We start from the raw sequence: 18,324 nt of genomic DNA on the forward strand, positions 1-18,324 counted from the left end.
ATTGTGCGACAACTTTCTACATAGCTTACGTGTTTATGAAGTGGCCTACACGTAGATTGTTGTGTGTACTACGCCCACGGACGTATATATAAAAAAAAAAAAACCTGGACTTGCAACGCCTTTGTATGAAAAAGAAGCCAACCAGCGGCCATTTTACCGAGCCGAATACAAAAGCGTGGGTTGGGTCCCTTCTATTGACGTCAGGAAGAACAAAGGCGGGCATTACTAGGAAAGCTTTGTATTCGGCTTGGTAAAATGGCCGCAAGTGGATTCAATGATCTCTATAGGCTGATTAAGGGCAATGCGAGTCCAGATTTTATTATACACGTCCGTGACTACGCCCGGTCTGTCACACGTGCGGTGAATGCGTGCGAGCTTGTGGAAAGTTTCTGTGACTATAAGGTCGCGTCCATGTGTGCGCATGGTGATTTTGGTATTGCACGCCACTTTAGTTGCAATTTCATTATCGCTTGCAAAGCATGATTGCAGGTTTTATATTGAAATGTGGTATGTTTTCCCAAGTTTATGTTATTGTGTATACAGGGTTACCATTTCAGCTCGCTGCGGTGGGCCACACCACATTTACATGTAACTGCAACCCCACGAGTGTTGGGAGAGTTGAAATACTATTTATGCAAATGCTAATGTGCATCTTCATGTACTCCATCATACATTAAATACACATGAGGACACACGTTCTCCACCCTGAAGGGGACTATACAGCCCCTTCCTCAAGGGACGCTGCTACCTGGCATTGCTCGCAAGCTTCAAAGCTTACATTATTTAATTAAACTCGACTATGTAGATTCAAAACTATGCGGTTGCAACACGTGACAAGTTGTGCGTTATGCGCATCGAAGGCACTGCCATCCACCATCTGGCCTGTTATTTTCTCATACTTTTGAAAATCGCGGTTATACGCGCAAGACTGGTGGTCTATGCGTTTATGATATGTCTGTGGTGATTCTACGTGATTGTTAGTCATCGTTGTGGCGCCCTCCCATACGTTCACAACAGCGCCTAGAAACCAATACGTTTCCAGTCTTCCAGGCAACAAATTGGCTACTATGGACGAGCGCTTCTTCCTGCCTTTAGCTCTTCCTGAGTTGTGCCTTCCGCCCCTTTGGGGAAAGTGAGCGGGCGTGCTTGAACACGGCAAAGATGAACCTTTTGGTCGGAAATTTTAGAAGAACACCCAGCCGTCATTTTGAAATTAACCGCAGCAAATTTCCCAAGACAGGTGTGCCAGAAATTTGTACTTTTCACTGCGTGGCTCAATACGCACAGGCTGGTACGCATGTACCCTTGAACTTCAAAGAACCGTTAACAACAAAACCACCTGTCTGTCTCAATTCAAACTCCATACTTGGAATGATGAGTATCGCTTTACGTGTATTCTAAGTGTCGAAAAAAGTGGCACAAAGTCAGTTCTGCCGAGTGGTGGAATCAACCCTTCAATGTCAGATGGGGGAGCTGCTCTTTGAGGGTTACAGCTTGGTTACATTACTGGAGACCGTTGAGGTTAGGTGAGAATTTCCCTTGCAGATGCTTCAACTTAAATCTGCAAAAATCCCAGGAGGAGCAAAAAACGTCTCAATCCTTTTAAGGATAGTATTCATAGATGAAGACTATCTTTTATTTTCGTTTCTGAAGTAAGATTTTGCCTCATTTTCTTGGGAATTCTCTAAGACACTGAAAAACCATTGTATTTTCATGTCATGCGAAGAATTCTTTTGTGAAGGACAGAGTTACGTCTTCTTCATCTTTTGAAGACCATGCTAAAATATATACAACAGCTGTATAAAAAAGGCCTCAGTAATCAAGTGCTCTATCTGATTTGATTCCAATTATTAAAAATGTCTGGACAGGGGATCTTGTCCAGTTCATGACAGGTTTCCAAGAGTATTCGCTAATTTTGTTTACTCTGTTTGCCCCGGATACCAACATTTGAATTCCTCAAGAAGTTAGTGACACCAACAGGAACGAAAGGGATGCCAAAATCAGCTGATTCAACATGACATGATATTTTGGCTGTTTGCTGCTTTTTCAGGTTTCACGTATTCAGCTACAGCTGCTCCTCAGAAATTTCAGTTTGGTATATTCGGTAGTAAGAACCGATTGTGTCGTATCTGTTGCTAGTGGTGGTCACTCTTACGCCATATACTATTCTGAATAAAGTTTTACCTCTTCCTTCGCTCTTGTCTAGTTTCGCAATATTTTCTTTCAAGCTTACGTTTTCGGCGAGCTTCTTCCACAAGTATCTGGGCTTCACTTCAAACTAACCGCTCTTGGTGCAACATTTATTGACTAACAACTCTCTCGAACCATCTAAAGCTGAAGATAATTGCTAGTACTTCCGAGAAGGGCGACCGCTCCTGCACTTTTATTAGCCAGCAATTTTCCGAGCTGTGACTTGTGAGCAAGGCCTGGTGTATTTTTTCCTACGTGCTGCCCTTTGCACGTCGATTCTCCTCATATAGTGTGCGTTATGTAAACGCATAATCGGCAAACACTATGGACTACATAAATAAATCATTATTTAGACAATCAATGACAATGTGACCAGCTGTTGTTGAGCTTGGTGCATAATATCCATATGGTGGTGATGTTTAAACATCGTAGATATATCGATATTGTCGATCTGAGTTTAATATCAATATCACTTATGTTATTTATTTGGTAATATCTATGTACCGAAATATATCGACAGTATTGGGTTTTGGAGAAATATCGAAACCTCGAAAACATTGATATTGAAAAATATGTCGAAAACATCGCCACTAACGAACGAACTTTATTTTAAAAAATGACAAAATATCTTCACATTACTGTAAGTTTCGGTAAGTCACGGCTTACGTTGGTTCTCTCGCTGAGTGAAAAATGTCCCTGTAGCTTATACTCTGGGCGGCTTATATGACGACATTTGAAGAATAAATTTCAGTCTGGCACTCAATAGTTTTTGTACACTTTGCCTCGAAAATATCACAAAATTAAACCTCCGAAGAGAATTATTTGCAACCAAACGGACGTAGACTAGCACCACGTGCTGATGATATTGCTACGCACGTAGGCAACGTGCGCAATACAGACGCGAGAACATGTCGCCAAAGTGAATTGAATCACACCATTACGGTATAGGGGTGCACCAATATAATAACAATATCAAAAGCAGTACGCACCTGTTGTAATACCTTGCAGGGAATTATTTTCATCAAGAAATCTACATAGCAAATCTGCTTTACAAAATAATTTTTGCATAGCACCTGGAAAAACATGCATGCACTTTTTTATGTAATCGCTGTGCAAATTTACAGCACACAATTACAACATAAACGTATAATAGTGGGTGAATCACCTAGGTCGTCATTGCGAAAGTCAAGACTGGTTACCAGCTAAAGGCCCATTCAGTATTCTTCCCTGCACAAACTGTGCTATGGAGAAACACGATTTTTTATATATTTGTTTATTAACCGTTTCCAACAGCAAGAAAATTGCCACTTACAGGAAAGGTAAAAAAACTAGAAATTGCAATACAACACAATAAATATATATATATGTACATTTAAAAATTCAGGGAATATAGCCCAAAAGGAGAAGATTCAAATGAAACACCGATAAATGATATATTATTTAAATTACCTGTATCAACACTATATGGGACATATGCGACGGGGTAGTTAAATATTAAATGCAGTGAATTTCAGTTCCGGTATTTATGAGTTACTTAGTATGAGAGTTTGGTAGATTTTGCTACGCCAGCAAGCAAGACTGGAAATTATTTCCCTTGAATTTTTTCTCTCGTCTTTTCATGTTTGATACCACTTGGAGAATTAATCAGTAAGTTGGTCTAAGCTGAGTTTCACTAAGCACCTGGCAGAGTGCCACACTCTCTGGGGGACATTGTGCGGACAGTACGTTCCGTCTTTTGACCAATCACGCCACAATACGACATGAATATGCATCACCCCTACGTGTTCGTACAAGTTCGGGAAACGGCTTTTTCTTAACCTCTCGACGATTTTACGTGGTATCTTACAATGCAAAAACCACACACACGTACGAGGTAGAATTAGCTCATATTGAAGTCACGAAACAGTCATCGAGCTGCGCTTTAGGGCCGTCAAATGTACACATTTGCCCTTGAGTGGAAGGGTGCCCTGCTAAATTTACGGCGTGCTTTATACACGCGACTTTGTAAAAAAAAGTTGTACGGTACTCTACGTGTTCGTAACAATGCCAAAAAAAATCATTGTACGCCACGTACGTATACATGTAGCTGTTTACCTTTTAAGAGGAAAACAACAAATCAAGGGTAAAATTGCTTACTGCTATACCTAGCCACGAAAACGGACACTTTTATTTTAATGTTTCTGGCTGTGTCGCAGCAACTGCGATTCAAAAAACGTGTATAGCAACGTGGCTGAAAGTACATCGCAAATTGCGATGCAATACCGACAATATTGTTCCCTGCCGTGAAAATGAAATGAATAAGTATTAATATATCAATAATATTGATGTAAAAAACAGTATATTGGTATTGACCAAAACGGTGCCAAGTGGGGAATTATTAAAACAAGAACTTTAAACGGACAAAAACCACGCCTTTCAGTACAAGAGAGCCTGGCTTTTGACCGTGGACATGATTACTTGTGATTACCCCAGATCGTTGGAATAAACATAACGTGCAGTTGCTGTACTTCAATTCAGTTCAATTAGAGGTGTGCTGTTCACCAGCGGGAAAGTAAATCGAACCCACAAGGAACTTCGATGAAGAGAGGTTAGAGTAACATACCAACTATACAGTTTGACTGTCACCCTAACCTAGGATTTCAGTCAAGTATGTTGGGTTTCATGTGTTTATCCCCCCCCCATCATTTGGGCAGTAGTTGGTGCAGTCTCCGCTAACTCACTCTTCCGCTTTTGCCATTTTTTGTCTTAATCTTCAATTTTTTTATGTAGAAGCAAACGACTAAAACATCCAGGCTCCTTTTTATACCAACGACGCGCTAATTTGCTATTGGTCGCTCATGACCTGAGGTCACGAAACTTTCTCTCCCTGGTTACAGTGTACTATAATTAGTCCAACCATGCCCCTTCATTCCTAAAAGACTTTACACTATAAGCAAATTTGAAGAGCAGTGTAGTGTGTAGTTCTGCATTGAAGTTGTTCCCCTACACTGACATGTTTGCATTTTCACTAAAAAGGAACACATTAACCGTTTGGAATCAAACAACTTTGATGTCAACACCCAACATATTTGTTTCAAAACTTAAGACCATTACGTGTTCAGTCAACATCGCACGCGTCCAAAATGTTTCATCAAGAGGGTCTTTACAACGGCGTTAACAAAATTATACCTGTTTTGCAACGCAGTCCAAAATTCTCGCTGGGATTTCCTTCCACGTCGTTGCTCTCTGCTCTGCCTTGCTATAGTTTGTGACTGCTTCACCCTTTTGCATATGTAAAACCATTCATCGCCAGAAATCCACTGTTGACCCTACAGACACTCTACTTTGGGGCAAGTACCTCCCGAATACTTGTAACAAATGGTGCAGTGTCTCAACCCTATCTTCAAAAGCTGACCACATCCTAGTTCAATCAGTACAATGGTTCAGAACACACTGCTGGCTCCCAAAGGTAGGAAAAATAGTGCTGATTTCTAGCAGGTGTATAAAAATCCCAAGTGCAACGTCAAAGTGCTGTGTTTATTTGTATTGAAATAAATAAAGGTGTTTGTCGCTGTGCATGAAAGGTTTGCACAGGTTTCTACTCAATCAGACTGCATTGTACAAACGAAACGAATCTGCCCACATTTCTCACCCAAACTAATTATCCAACCACGTAATCTGCTCAATAAGCCATTAGACGGTGCTTCTTCTTTCCACTTTTGATTTCATTTCCTTTGTACCTTCTACCCATCAGATTTCTAAATAGATGTTCCTGTACAGTCTCCTATGTGTTTGCTTCGTTAAGGTACACTCTCAATGCCCCGTACCAGCAAGTTTCCCAACGATTTTGATTACAACCATATCTCAGTGTTTACTTTCGGTAGGGTTCGCAAAAATGTCATCTAAAACATAGACAATATGTACACTGCACTTCAGGAACAACATTCGAGAGCATCTGTCCCTGGGATTTTGTGAATAACATTACCAAATGCTAGCTTTGAAGATTGATGATTAATAAGGTAATTGTTGTGGTCCTTTTCGAGCCAGTTTCTGCTGGTATGGTATAACGACTGTGTTAACTATTACCCTGTCCCAACTTTTATAGCGTCGTCTGTCTGTCTTTTCAAGTGCTGTCCAAGGCCGAGCAATACAGAGTGCATCGGCTTTCCCCCGCATTCCAAACAAATCCTCTAACATCAATGAAAAAAAAAAACAAGTAAAACTTTTGTATGTTTTAGACCTGCAATTGAAACCAAAAGTGCTCTAACAAATCAAACAGAGTGTCAATGACAAAATTATGCGGGTATGACTTGCGTGGGCTTACAGTTTCACTGTAACAAAAGTCAGAAGGTTTCTCAGTTTTGTAAGGTATATAAAGTCACTCTGCAACGAGTTTTCCATTCATGGTGATTTTCTCTTTCGAGTACACCTGACCATTTTTCCATTTCCAGTCAGAGACTTGACTTCAAAGATTTTGAGAATGACTACCATGTGGAAGCTGATGGCTCTTGCAGCTGTGTTTGTGACGGTTTCATCTTCGATTCTAATGGTGAGTACCGACAAACAGGGTGTATTAAACCACTGCTACATCTTAAAATGGGTCGTGGTGGTGTGCTTATGTTTTGTTTCTAAGCATTGGTCCATTGTTAGTAATATTTCACATCAGGGTGTCAATCATCTCTCTTTTCTCCGACAATTTGGAAGATAAATACCCTCAATCCGGATTCACCTCTGCCATCGTTCATTTGTTTTCAATTGGAATCAACCTGTTCCGCTAAATATACAAGCAATTTCGAGCCAAAGTGTGTGTTTAAGGTATGGCAGGTCAAGCATAAGTATTCATATGAATAAAAACAAAAGTTAAATTCTCTGAAACAGTCAATTAAATTGATGTATGTTTGAATGTTCATGATGGTTGAGCTAAACTGATGTGTGAAGTCTTTTAAAGCGTTGGTGAGGTGACAAATGGAGAATGTACAGCTCAGTATACCATACTTGCCTTGTAAGACGGATCATTGATCGATAAAAAGAAAGAAGGAAAGAGAGAAAAAACCTTATTTTAAATGCAGACAGAATCTTAGACTGAGAGGCAAGACAACAGCTAGATCCATTTGCAACAACAACATGACTTCTATTTTCTAAAATCCAATAACACCACTTTGGTAGGTATTTTGGTAGATTTTCATTGAACAATTTAATTACCCCTACACTATCATATTGATTCGTGTGCAGGCCTATGACAACTGTTTAATCATGTCCTGCTGCATTCGTTATCAAAGTTGGGTCATGATTTGCGCTAAACCTACATACCTAGTGCGGACTTGTGAACAAATGATGTCCACAAGATGCAGGAAAGGAAGGCGTTCTGTGGACTTGCACACATCCACAGGACGTTTCCCCTTCTCTGAAAACGAAGTTCAGAGGCATTTCGGGGAAGGAAGACGATTACTCAAGGAAACCTTGCACAAAAGGCCAGCTGAAAATCGTGTCCCCAGTTCAAGAAAATTGAGTATTTTCACTGAGTTTTCTTAACTGCACGAAAAGAAAAGAATATCCGCAGTACGTATGTAGAATGAGTTACTGTGTGTAAGCCTGTGTATTTAACTTAAATTGAATGCTGGTTGTTCCACTTTGCATCACAGCAAATGAATAGGAATACAAAATACCGAAGGATAAACGGTAAAAGACAAAGTTTCACCTTGTAAGATTTCACATTTGTTACAATTGGCAATGAATACGTTAAACTGAAACCCAAATCAAGGTATTGTAATGCTTTAAATGATGAATGAAGTTGATGTGCGATGCAAAAGAAACTCGGGTGAGTGTTACTGCGAACAATAACGCCAGGTTATGCGTCGTTTTCAAATGAGCGTCGAATTCATTTTTTTGGGGGGGGCGCAAAGTCAAGAGCCCAATTTTTTTTTGAGAAAATGTTTATCGTTTTCTTCGCCTAGTCTGTGTCACTTCAATGAATGCTTGCTCAGTCAGCTACAAGTTTTTCTCCCCATACACGTTATTCCTTGTTTTCACTGTAAAGCGGGGTCAGAAGATTTATAAGCCAGACGAGGCAACAGTTGGAAGAATTGTTAGTGCTTTAAATATGTGCAGACAACTGCAATAAAACGGTACTAAGGAATTTTAACCATGCAAAATACCCCCCACTATGAGATTTCATGTTGGCAACGAAAGATATCCCAAATGTGTGAACTGCCTTCATGCAAAGAAATTAGTTGCAACTGTTAATGAAAACTGGCGTATTACGAAATTTGGTAATTGTACATAGACATAGGTAGGTTTATTACCAACATTAAGGGGGAAAACAGTGTGGTTTTAGGTCTCCCCATTACACCAACAGTAATTCAGACCAGACCAGAAACCTTAGGTAGAATGTATGGGGTTATACACTATGATACGCTGCAAGGAAAGGCAAAGGATATGCCATCAGTTGAAACCAGACCATTTAAAGCATTAAAGTAGCCTTACGTGATTACATGAAGTTTTAATATACAAACGGACGTGTTAGCTTTTGGTTTCTAAGTAATCAATTTAGGGTTGAGATACCTGCCATTTCCATACTAAGGTTGGTCCAAAAGGACACAAATCTTGAAATACAATCGTATGAAACAGGAATACGGTTATAATTAACGCTATAGTCTTCAAGGTCACTTCTAGTTGCATACAAATGTAACCAGGAGACGATTATAACACAGTCATCGAAATCGCGCAGTAAAAGACCATGTTTGTATACACATATAAATTTACCTAAGTTCAAATTTTAAAAATGTAGTTTATAATGAGTTTTCCTTACTCCACAAATAATGGAGTTGTGTGAGTTACGTAGTATAATATACTATTCGGACAACTTTCTTCTGCAAAGTAAACAGCTTGTTGCGTTGAGAGTTTGACCTACCTCAGGAAAGAATGGTATAATTTAGGTAGGACAGAATAAGTGTTGTTTATATAAAGGTAAAAGTAAAATTTTCAGCAGAATATTTTTGTTTACTCATAACGACAACGATTTCGGAGATTTTAGTTAACGACACGTTAATATGTTTACTCCAAGAGAGATTGTGATCCAATTAAACGCCCAGGATTTCCGACCTGGTTCTGAGGAGTACTACGCCAACTGAGAAAAAAATATGTTGAATTATTTTGTCTTGAGCTAAGAATCATGTAATTTATCTTGAGTAAATTAACTGAGAGGTCTTTCAGACAAAAGCTATTAATTTCCCTTACAAGTTCTGTATTTAGATCACTAATGGCTGTATCAACATTATGATGCTTATGTAACAGACTCGTAAAAAAGGCGATACGAAATTTTATTGAAAACGTATAATATATGTGATAAACAATAGAACACCAAATACAGAGTCCTGTGGAACACTCTAGGCAATAGTCCAATGTGTTGAAATAGCGGAGTTAACCGAAGCAAACTTCTTCCTGTTTGACAAATAACTCCTGAACCAGTCTCAGGCGATTCCACATATGCAATAGTGTTCCATTTGTGAATAAAAATAGCTTGATTTGCAGCATCAAACGCCTGATACAGGTACAGACATACGTCAAGGATAACTGTCTGTTATAATTTGTAAAATGAGACACTAATAATTGCTGACCCTGTAGAACCATTTTCTTGAAATCCAAAACGACATTCTGATAATAGACCTTGCTGGTTTTTATTTTTCAAATTTCGTCCAGAAAATAGAAAACATGGTTATGGGTCAGTAACTACTTATGTCATTTTTGATGATACTACCTACCGATAATAGTTAGTATTTTCCAATTTTAACCCTTGAAGAGAATTTAGTGACAAACGAAGGTTCATTTATGGCAGGTTAACCAGATTTCCCAATTACACGAGTACTTAAACCATCGTAACCTGAGCTACATCTGCTTTGGTAATAGGAACAAAAACTAAACGAAACGGACGTTGTGGTTGTCGGTAGACACATTGATAAAAAAAAAGAAAGTTGGAACGGACAGGAATCGAACAGCTCTTGGACCACTGCCCTCCTTGCTACAGTAGAGCGTGACAATAATACGCTCACATGTCTTCCCAGCCACGTATTTGGAATTTTGCCAGATCCTCCCAAATGGCGGGCCTCCGTCACACGCTTCACATGTACGTAACAAATGGCTCTTACCACTACGGCTCTTAGCCTATGGGTCGAGTTGCTGGCATTTTCAGCAGGTGTCAATTTTTCAACAGCCGCGCACAGCTTGTATGAACAATGCGACAAGCCAAACACTTTAGACTATGGATACAGATATTTACTTTATCTTTCGATGGACAACAGTAGACTTAAGCGTTTGGGATTGAATTTTTCGATGTTTAACGATTTAAAGGTTGTTGCGTTATAACTTCTGGCCCGATGACGTCATCGACCCTGAATTCTACACATGTCTTAATTTGATGAAGATCAGCATCCACATCAATTTTCAGGTGATTTGGACAAACCTCCCTACAGACATCTATTCAAAATTCATTTTTCACAATTTATAACCTTTCGCTAGAAGGCGCTTGCCAATTACGTGACATCATCGGCACATGATTTGAAGAATACTTTACTCCCCACCAACTAACAATTTTATAGCTATTACCACTTTTAAATAATAAGCCCACTTCTGGCTTCGACTGGAAGGGTCACGTGATTTGATCCACACGAGATGAACTGAAGACCAAATTTTACTTTGCAACTTGCCGCAAACAGAATGTTGAGGGAGGCCACGGTTAATTTTTATATGGAGGTGAGAAATATACGATAATATTTAAGTTTTAAAAATCTAATAAGAAATCACTTACTGAAGTCATCATGACGTAATTATTATAGTGTTACATTTGCTTCAAGACATTTGCTTCGTGTAACTTCAAGACATTTGAAAATTGCTGAAAAACCAACATGTTGCCTTGAAAACGTATGAAAAATTAAATGTTCAAAATTCTATAATAAATCAGGCGATGATGTCTTGATGACGTCATGATTTAGCATACATTTTTAGATAGTAGTCTAACAATGTGCTAGGTTTGAAGGAAATCAGCCCAAACCAAGGACCGACCCCGTGTTATATCAATAACAAGAATTTGAAAAAGTAGAAAAAAGAGAAATTTTTAAAGAAAAAGAAAATAACGAAAACAAACTGTTTTGGCCAGTGACCAAAGCAGCGAATTGCTGGACTTTTTTTACAAAGAAGGAGTTAAAATTAGTTGCTTCGATGGCTAAAATTAATAAATTAATCATTGAGGCGTCAGAAATATTTATGTCGGAATAAATTATAGCATCATTCTGCTTAAAATAGGAGGGAATTTGATTGACATTCGTTCACCAAGCAAAGAATTGAAAAGCGTCCTTTAACATATTTTACTTTATTTCCTTTGCCATGGTTATTACAGGTGGTAACTTGTCTTAAAGCTGTATATAGCCAGATTTATTATGAATTATTTTCTCCGATTGAATGATATCCCTTCCGATATTCATGGTGATATTGATATAACTCGACTTTGGAGCTCAGGAAAACCGTTAACATAAAGATAGAGCAGACAATTTAAGAAATTCTCATAGGCCTCATCAACCTTATCTGGCGCAAGTAATTCTTGCCAATACGTTGAGCTTAAAACTTTTGGGAGTTTTCCCATTTGTAATCGTACTTTGTCTATGGTTATAAGGACAGGTAAATGCTCACTTGTATCAGTCATATGGATACCATGAGGAAACACTTATCTTATCTGTCCAGTTAGAACTTTCACCTGTGGCACTGGTAAATTTGTCAATGACTGGATGAGAAAAGAGCGCTTACAGAGTGTTTGCAAAATATTGAAATGTTTTCTGTGCCTTAGTGTAGCGAATTTATCTTAAAATCACCCATAAAAAACACCGGTGTTTTCTTGTGCTGAAATAAAGTTTACAGCCGAATGTAAACATCTTTTGGGGGGAATTTTGAGAACCAAAATGCATTCAATTCCCCTCAAAACATTGAACAAAATGCCTTAAATGCCGTGTTGATGTAAACATCTGCAGGAGTTAAAGCTGTATATAGTGATGATCAGTTTTCAGTGGTTTGTGTCAGTACCTCACAAACGATTCAGATTTTCATTGCTGAGCAAGCCATCACCTCACAATCTCTCATCCCTAATCCTCCGTCCCCCCGTTCCCAGCTCAAATTTACGCCACTGACCATGTGCACTTTTTGTGAATCAGGAGTCCGATCTCGAGGTCCTGCCGTCTAAGGATGAACAGCTGTTGGAACTGTTGAGTGAGGAGTTGGCTGAGATGACCCCACAAGAAATCGCCCAGTTTCTCCTTATCGACTCTCAGTTTGGTGAAGTTATTTTAACCTACTTACCTTTCACCTCGTAAATGATTTGATACTCTACCATCTACAGAAGCTGGTTTCTGTCACTCCCCAAATACACAAAGTTCTGCGTACACTCGCTTGTCGCCCTGTACCCACTGCACTTTGAACTTTGCCAACTAAGTGTGATTTAAGTGCAGTCTCAACCAACAATAGTCGCCGGTAAACTTTTTTCCAGCTGAACCAACCTCTTTTTCAACCATCCCGATCGAACGAAAGACTTGTACCATTGTGTCTTACACTGTAAATTATAATACTTTTCACAAAGGATTGGCTGACTACTTATATAAACATCGTTATTAGAATTAATCTTGGTTAGGTTTGATTCAAAAAAATTCAAGAGTGCAGGTTCAGAAGCAGAAGTGTATAACCCTGGATAAGGGGTTGAACATTTCCATATTGATAAAGAAGACCTTTAACGTTTTTGCGTTTTTTCCTGAAATATTAAAGACAGAATATTCATGAGAGTTTCTACAGTTAACCTAAACTTGTGGTGCAATGCTCCTATTCATGCTGGGCAACCTATCGCCCTCTTGTGTTCATGACCTGGCCCTGCAAGGAAAATTGCATTGGGTTCGAACAGACGTATATTACAAACTCCCCGGCATTTTTTATCTTTAAGTTCCCATTCCCAAATTACATATTTGAAAGCAACTTTCACGAATATTCTCCTTTTTATGATTTCTAGTAAGTGTTTCAGAAGTCACGGGTGAAGGAGTTACAGGTAAATGCACGCTATCTAAAGCCGCACTCTCAGCTGAGTGCTGCGCCAAATTGTCTTTCAGCGCCCTGGGAAGCCACCACGCTCTCAGTGGTAAGGATTGCTTTGAATATTCTACTCAGTTTACCGAGGTAACTTCGAGAATATTGAGCTAACGATTTAAGAACATTTGAAAACCATTCTTTGCCGTACTACGTAAACCGTCTTAGACCTTAAAATCCCCTTGGATATTACATGGATATTGGTGCACTTTCCCCCTTTTGGTGAGCCAAATCTAATTTCTTACCATCAGTTCTAATGTCAATCGCGTCATTGGGACCATATTTCGTTTGTCGTGATACTTTATCTCGATTGGTCAAACGGTTGATGCGTATTTCTCGTTATATTGGTCATGCTTTAGCCCTGATTACCTGAAATACTATGGAAATTGATAACCTTAGCGGAAACGTCTGTATTGTAAAATCAGCTTACTGAAAGGGACATGTTTTTTTAATATTTGCTTCCTTTTGTGTTACAGATATTTTGTAACGGTTGTTAGTTTTATAAGAAAAGCCCATACGTTTACCTATTACATATAAGTAGTAAGAGCGTATTGCCTAGTAGCTATAGTCAAAGTGTAGTCTCTTTTATACCCTTTCCATTTTGAATAAAGCTTTCCCCCTTGGGTTTCTCATGTCCTGTTTTGCGGTTCACTTTGTGAAGAGGTTTTTTTTTATCTTCAATTTCATTCAAGCGTGCGCTGTCATCAAGGTTCTTAAAGAGGAATTAGGTATTCACCTCCACATAACCGCCGCTGGTATGACAGTTTACAACAAAAAGGTGTCAGGTAAGACTTTGATAAAGCTTGGATTGTGCATTGTGCTGGATTTGTTTCGATAAATCAAAGTTTACAATTAAATGTCAGGGATGTCATTACTCTAGCTTGTCCTGTCAACAAACACACAACCGGTTTAACCCGGGGTTACTGAAGGTAGAATTTTACCGTTTCAGGATTTTTATCTTTCTTAAATAAAATTTACAATACAATTTGTCTGGGAGGTGCAGTTTGTCATTCTTACAGTCATGGCAATCACTGCCAAAAATTCAAATATATATTTCCCGGGTGTAAAAAAAAAATGTATTTGGATTGTTTTTCAAACTTGCTTCGCTATTCTAATAGCTGATTTTTGGTACTGACATAAATAGCTAGAATTCGTCCAGTTCTTAAAACAAACGTGACGACCGTGCTCACCAATTTCTGGCTAAACTAGATTAATTTGTCTTTAAATTGCAGTCCGTGACAATACCTCCATTTGCGTAGGCGTCCCTAAAGTGAAAGTGGCTCAAATGTGCCTGGACCTTAATGACGTTCAATGGAAAAACGGCTTCCATGCATGCGTTAATCTCAAAGTTCGTATCCCTTTGAAGACTCTAGCAAATGTTCGTCTGGGATGCATTGACTTGTAAAGAAGTTGACCCAACTAACCAACTCTTAAAGAAAGCACTTCGATCGTAATTATTCCATCAAAATTAGATTACACTAACCTGCATGTTTTGCTTCTCAAGTCTATTAAAGTGTGACTAACACATCTTTGCTATAGTTCAAGTATTTCCACAATAATTGCACAAATCAAAATCTTTTGGAAGAATACGTTTGACTCAGGCTAGCGTTAAGCTGAGTATTTCGCACTTTTATTTCAAAAATTAAATGATTTTCTTCACAGTAAACAACATCTGGAGCACCCCGTAACATTTATGTCGATATAAATTCCAGCAAAACTTTCCCTGTGAGGTTACAAAAAAGGGGTGTTTAGTTTCTTTATAGAAAGTAGTCTTGCAGCGACTCTATGGAGAGTCGACTTATAAAATGAAAAGAAATTACGTATACATTAACTACCCTGTAACAAATGCACGTCAGTGGCTGTTATACAACGAAACTTTCAAGCTAAATCAACCTTGTTCAAAACAATGCCTCCCATTATGTATGAATTGTAAAAGTAATTAATATTTCACCTCTGGCAATTTTTTTTCCTAAAATGCATAGAGTGAAGAGTGAAAAGTTGGAAAAAATCACAGATTTCTAATAGGGGAGACGGGTGGTGGGCACAGGCATCCGCTTTGACACCTGCCCTGGTTGTTACGTCACTGACTGAGGTCAGTGGGTTAGACATTTTTATTTGAGGTTTAACAGCATTTATTATGCTTTGTTGACATATTACCATTGTTATCACTATTTATTTTGAAAAGACTGCCAGTCATAGTTTGTTCTGCTCACTGGTAAGCTGGTATCACAACTGCCAATGGCAGCCTCTAAGTTTACCCTAGTCTAACAGCCGTTAAAAGTTTAATGTCTTGCACTCCTGTCGCTGTCTCCTTTGCTACAATAGCATCAAAACAGGAATATAACACACATTTCAAACTCAAGTCGTGTATTTTCATCATAATATCCTCAGTCAGTTTGTTGTGGAAAATGAGCAACATTAGCCTGAAGTCAGTACGCTAGGAACAAAGTATAACTTTAAGTTATGCCTCCATGGCTGTTTAAGTTTACAAATATTTTTTTGGTCTGCCTGTTAACAGCAAGAGAGCAAGAAATTGTCAGGTGTAATTTAAAAGACACGTTGGATCTTTTGGAAAGTAGATAAAGAATATGAATAATGAAATAAATATAATGAGCTCCAAATGAGGTGTGCACTTTCTTTTGTTCAATATCGTTGCCATTTTGAGTTCATCCCAATCGCTTTGCTGCAACATATCATCGCCGTTTACCTATATGGGGTACAGGAGAAAGACACCGAAGTTGAAGGCTTCGATGACTATACCTAAAACCGTACATGGCCTAAACACTAAGTCCCTTCACTGGATAATTAGCACCACACTGCCAGATACCTGCCCAGAATGACCTAATATGTAAGTGCTACGAAGAGAGACAATCTTCTTGTTGTTTTTGTTGACTTGAACGTAGAGGCTGTTACTTGAAGTCTACTGGCGCGCTGAAAACATGAACTCGTCGGTGCCAGACATATTACCTGTGAACTCACCAGTTGTCGATCAAATCGAATTTGGTAGAAGGCAAGAGCGTCTCGGCCTGCTCGAATAGGTAACGGGTGTTGTGACTGATACGAATATCCAATATGCTCATCCGCGTCGCTGCGAATGCTACCAAAAGGCAGAGTAATGGTGACTCTTTCCTGACTCGCCCTTTTGACCTTTGATCCCCACTTCCCGGGTAGTACCAACCTAATATGTTGGTCCTCTTGGACCTGTATCATCCGGCATGCCCATTCCAAAGCCCTGTTTTGGCTCCAGGTTCCCAGGGGCTCCCTACTCACCCACAGCACCAAAAGGACCGATCTAACCTTTTTGACCCTTGAAACCAGCTTCGCCCTCTGAACGTGCAGGACCATAACCATTTGTCCAGGCTTCTAGCAGCCAGGTATTCCAGGCTTTGTAGGAGGTCCTTGACATTACATTGGACATATATGAGACCCAGAATCATCAACCTCCGGAGGGACTGGCCCAGTAATAGCCTCCTGGATCTCAAAGGATAGAGTTACGCAAAGGGTGACTACTGTGTTCGCCAATATAAAAAGGGCTGTAAAAATTTAAATTAATTTCAAACTAAATTAGTTTTAATAGCTCCAGAAAGTGGGAGGAGCCAAGGGGGGAGGCTGATGTATTCTGAAGATGTTACTTGCAACTTACTACAACAACTCCGTACAGCGGCAATAGACTCTCACTGAACCATGAGCAGACACTTGCAGAACAAGCACGTAGAAAATGAATTGGACATTGGCAAAAGAACAAAAATAAACGTATGTAGGTATAGGCAGAACCCTTGGCTTTTTCTACGTATGGACATTTGCTAAACATGGTCTTGGTTTAAGTGATGGAGTGAACTTACGCCTTTATTTGTGGTCTGAACGTAGAATCCTCCCTGCTTCATATAAAAAAGAAATGCCTTGTTCTCTATAATAACAGTTAAAAAATCAAATTGGTGTTACCCCTGCAAGACAGTACTGCAAAATACCTGTACCGGTAACGTCTCTAAATAAATGAATGATGACTCCTTTACCGATGGTGGAAAAAGTTAAACAAAAAGAAAAATCGACTTTCCACTGTGTGTTTCGCGGTTTCTTCTATAATCGATTAAAACAGGTTGATACAGTGACCTTTATGCAGACAAGTATGTAAGGATTGATGCTAAGGACGCTATTAAATTGAAAGTCTCAATTGAGAGACCTACAGTGTTTCCAAAACCGAAAAGAAAATCTATTTGAAGAGACACCATCTAAAAAGTCACCATCCTTCACAAAAAAGGGAAAAAAGTACGGCGTTGACCATGGCGTTTGGGATGTTATTATTATTGATTTGGCTGGCCCACCATTTAAAACCAAATACCCAACAGGGCTCTCTTGCCTTAAACATTCGCTACGTTTATTATACTACTGGTGCATCCAATCTGACTCCCCACCGCCAGTTATAAGTGAGGTCTGTGCAGCAAAATACCCTGCAAGAACTGTGATGCTATTATATTTTCATATGAAGCAATACAGCAGGCAAACGTATAAGTCAGGCTAGTCAGTGTTACGAAAATTTGCAAGCAGAAAGCTCGAAAAAGCCTCACTTATAACTCTGCCTACTACATTGCATTATACGATAATATATTAGCATCAGAGTTAGAGCATGGCTATTTTGCTTCACATGCCTTACTTATAATTAGTGGGGGGTAGTCGGATCGGGTTACTGGTCAGTGCAGAATACACAAGATCTTTGGTCCACCACCAAAACTTACAAAGTCATAGATAAGGGCAGATCATGGTTGAAATAGGTCTCCTGGTTACCAAAATTAAGTTTACCGACACCAAATTCCAAATCATCTATTGATTAACGACACAAAGTACTCAATTCCCCCTCTGACACTGAGTTCACGCGTGGTTTGTCGTTGAGGGTGCTATTCAATACCATCTTCAAATTCTTTCCACCCCATCCCAACCCGAAAGATAGGGAATTTTGCAAATTGTTTCGTCATCATTGTCAGGAGGACTATATTTACATTAAAAGCCTCTGGGGAAGGTGTATCCTCTTGTTGAACTTCGTATGTG

General features: G+C 39.1%; 1 protein-coding gene across 1 annotated transcript; it reads left to right on the forward strand.

The window, feature by feature from the left end:
• Window positions 1-6,558: 6,558 nt before the first annotated feature.
• Window positions 6,559-15,902, forward strand: LOC110983150 (uncharacterized). The gene is made up of 5 exons (XM_022242151.2): window positions 6,559-6,718; window positions 12,366-12,486; window positions 13,208-13,333; window positions 13,974-14,066; window positions 14,514-15,902. Exons 1-5 carry the CDS (start codon window positions 6,650-6,652, stop codon window positions 14,684-14,686), a joined length of 582 nt encoding a protein of 193 aa, XP_022097843.2. The 5' UTR covers window positions 6,559-6,649; the 3' UTR covers window positions 14,687-15,902.
• The last annotated feature ends 2,422 nt before the right edge of the window (window positions 15,903-18,324 follow it).

Source organism: Acanthaster planci, linkage group LG21, assembly GCF_054643075.1.
Source record: "Acanthaster planci isolate LZ-2023a linkage group LG21, COTS_SCS, whole genome shotgun sequence".
NCBI lineage: Eukaryota > Metazoa > Echinodermata > Asteroidea > Valvatida > Acanthasteridae > Acanthaster > Acanthaster planci.

What these genes read in the sequence shown, in the direction of transcription:
- LOC110983150 (XM_022242151.2), top strand. Translation starts at nt 6,650, where the DNA reads ATGACTACCATGTGGAAGCTGATGGCTCTTGCAGCTGTGTTTGTGACG. An exon ending in CCTTATCGACTCTCAGTTTG is followed by an intron (nt 12,487 to 13,207) that starts GTGAAGTTATTT and finishes TATGATTTCTAG; the next exon opens with TAAGTGTTTCAGAAGTCACG. An exon ending in AAGCCACCACGCTCTCAGTG is followed by an intron (nt 13,334 to 13,973) that starts GTAAGGATTGCT and finishes ATTTCATTCAAG; the next exon opens with CGTGCGCTGTCATCAAGGTT.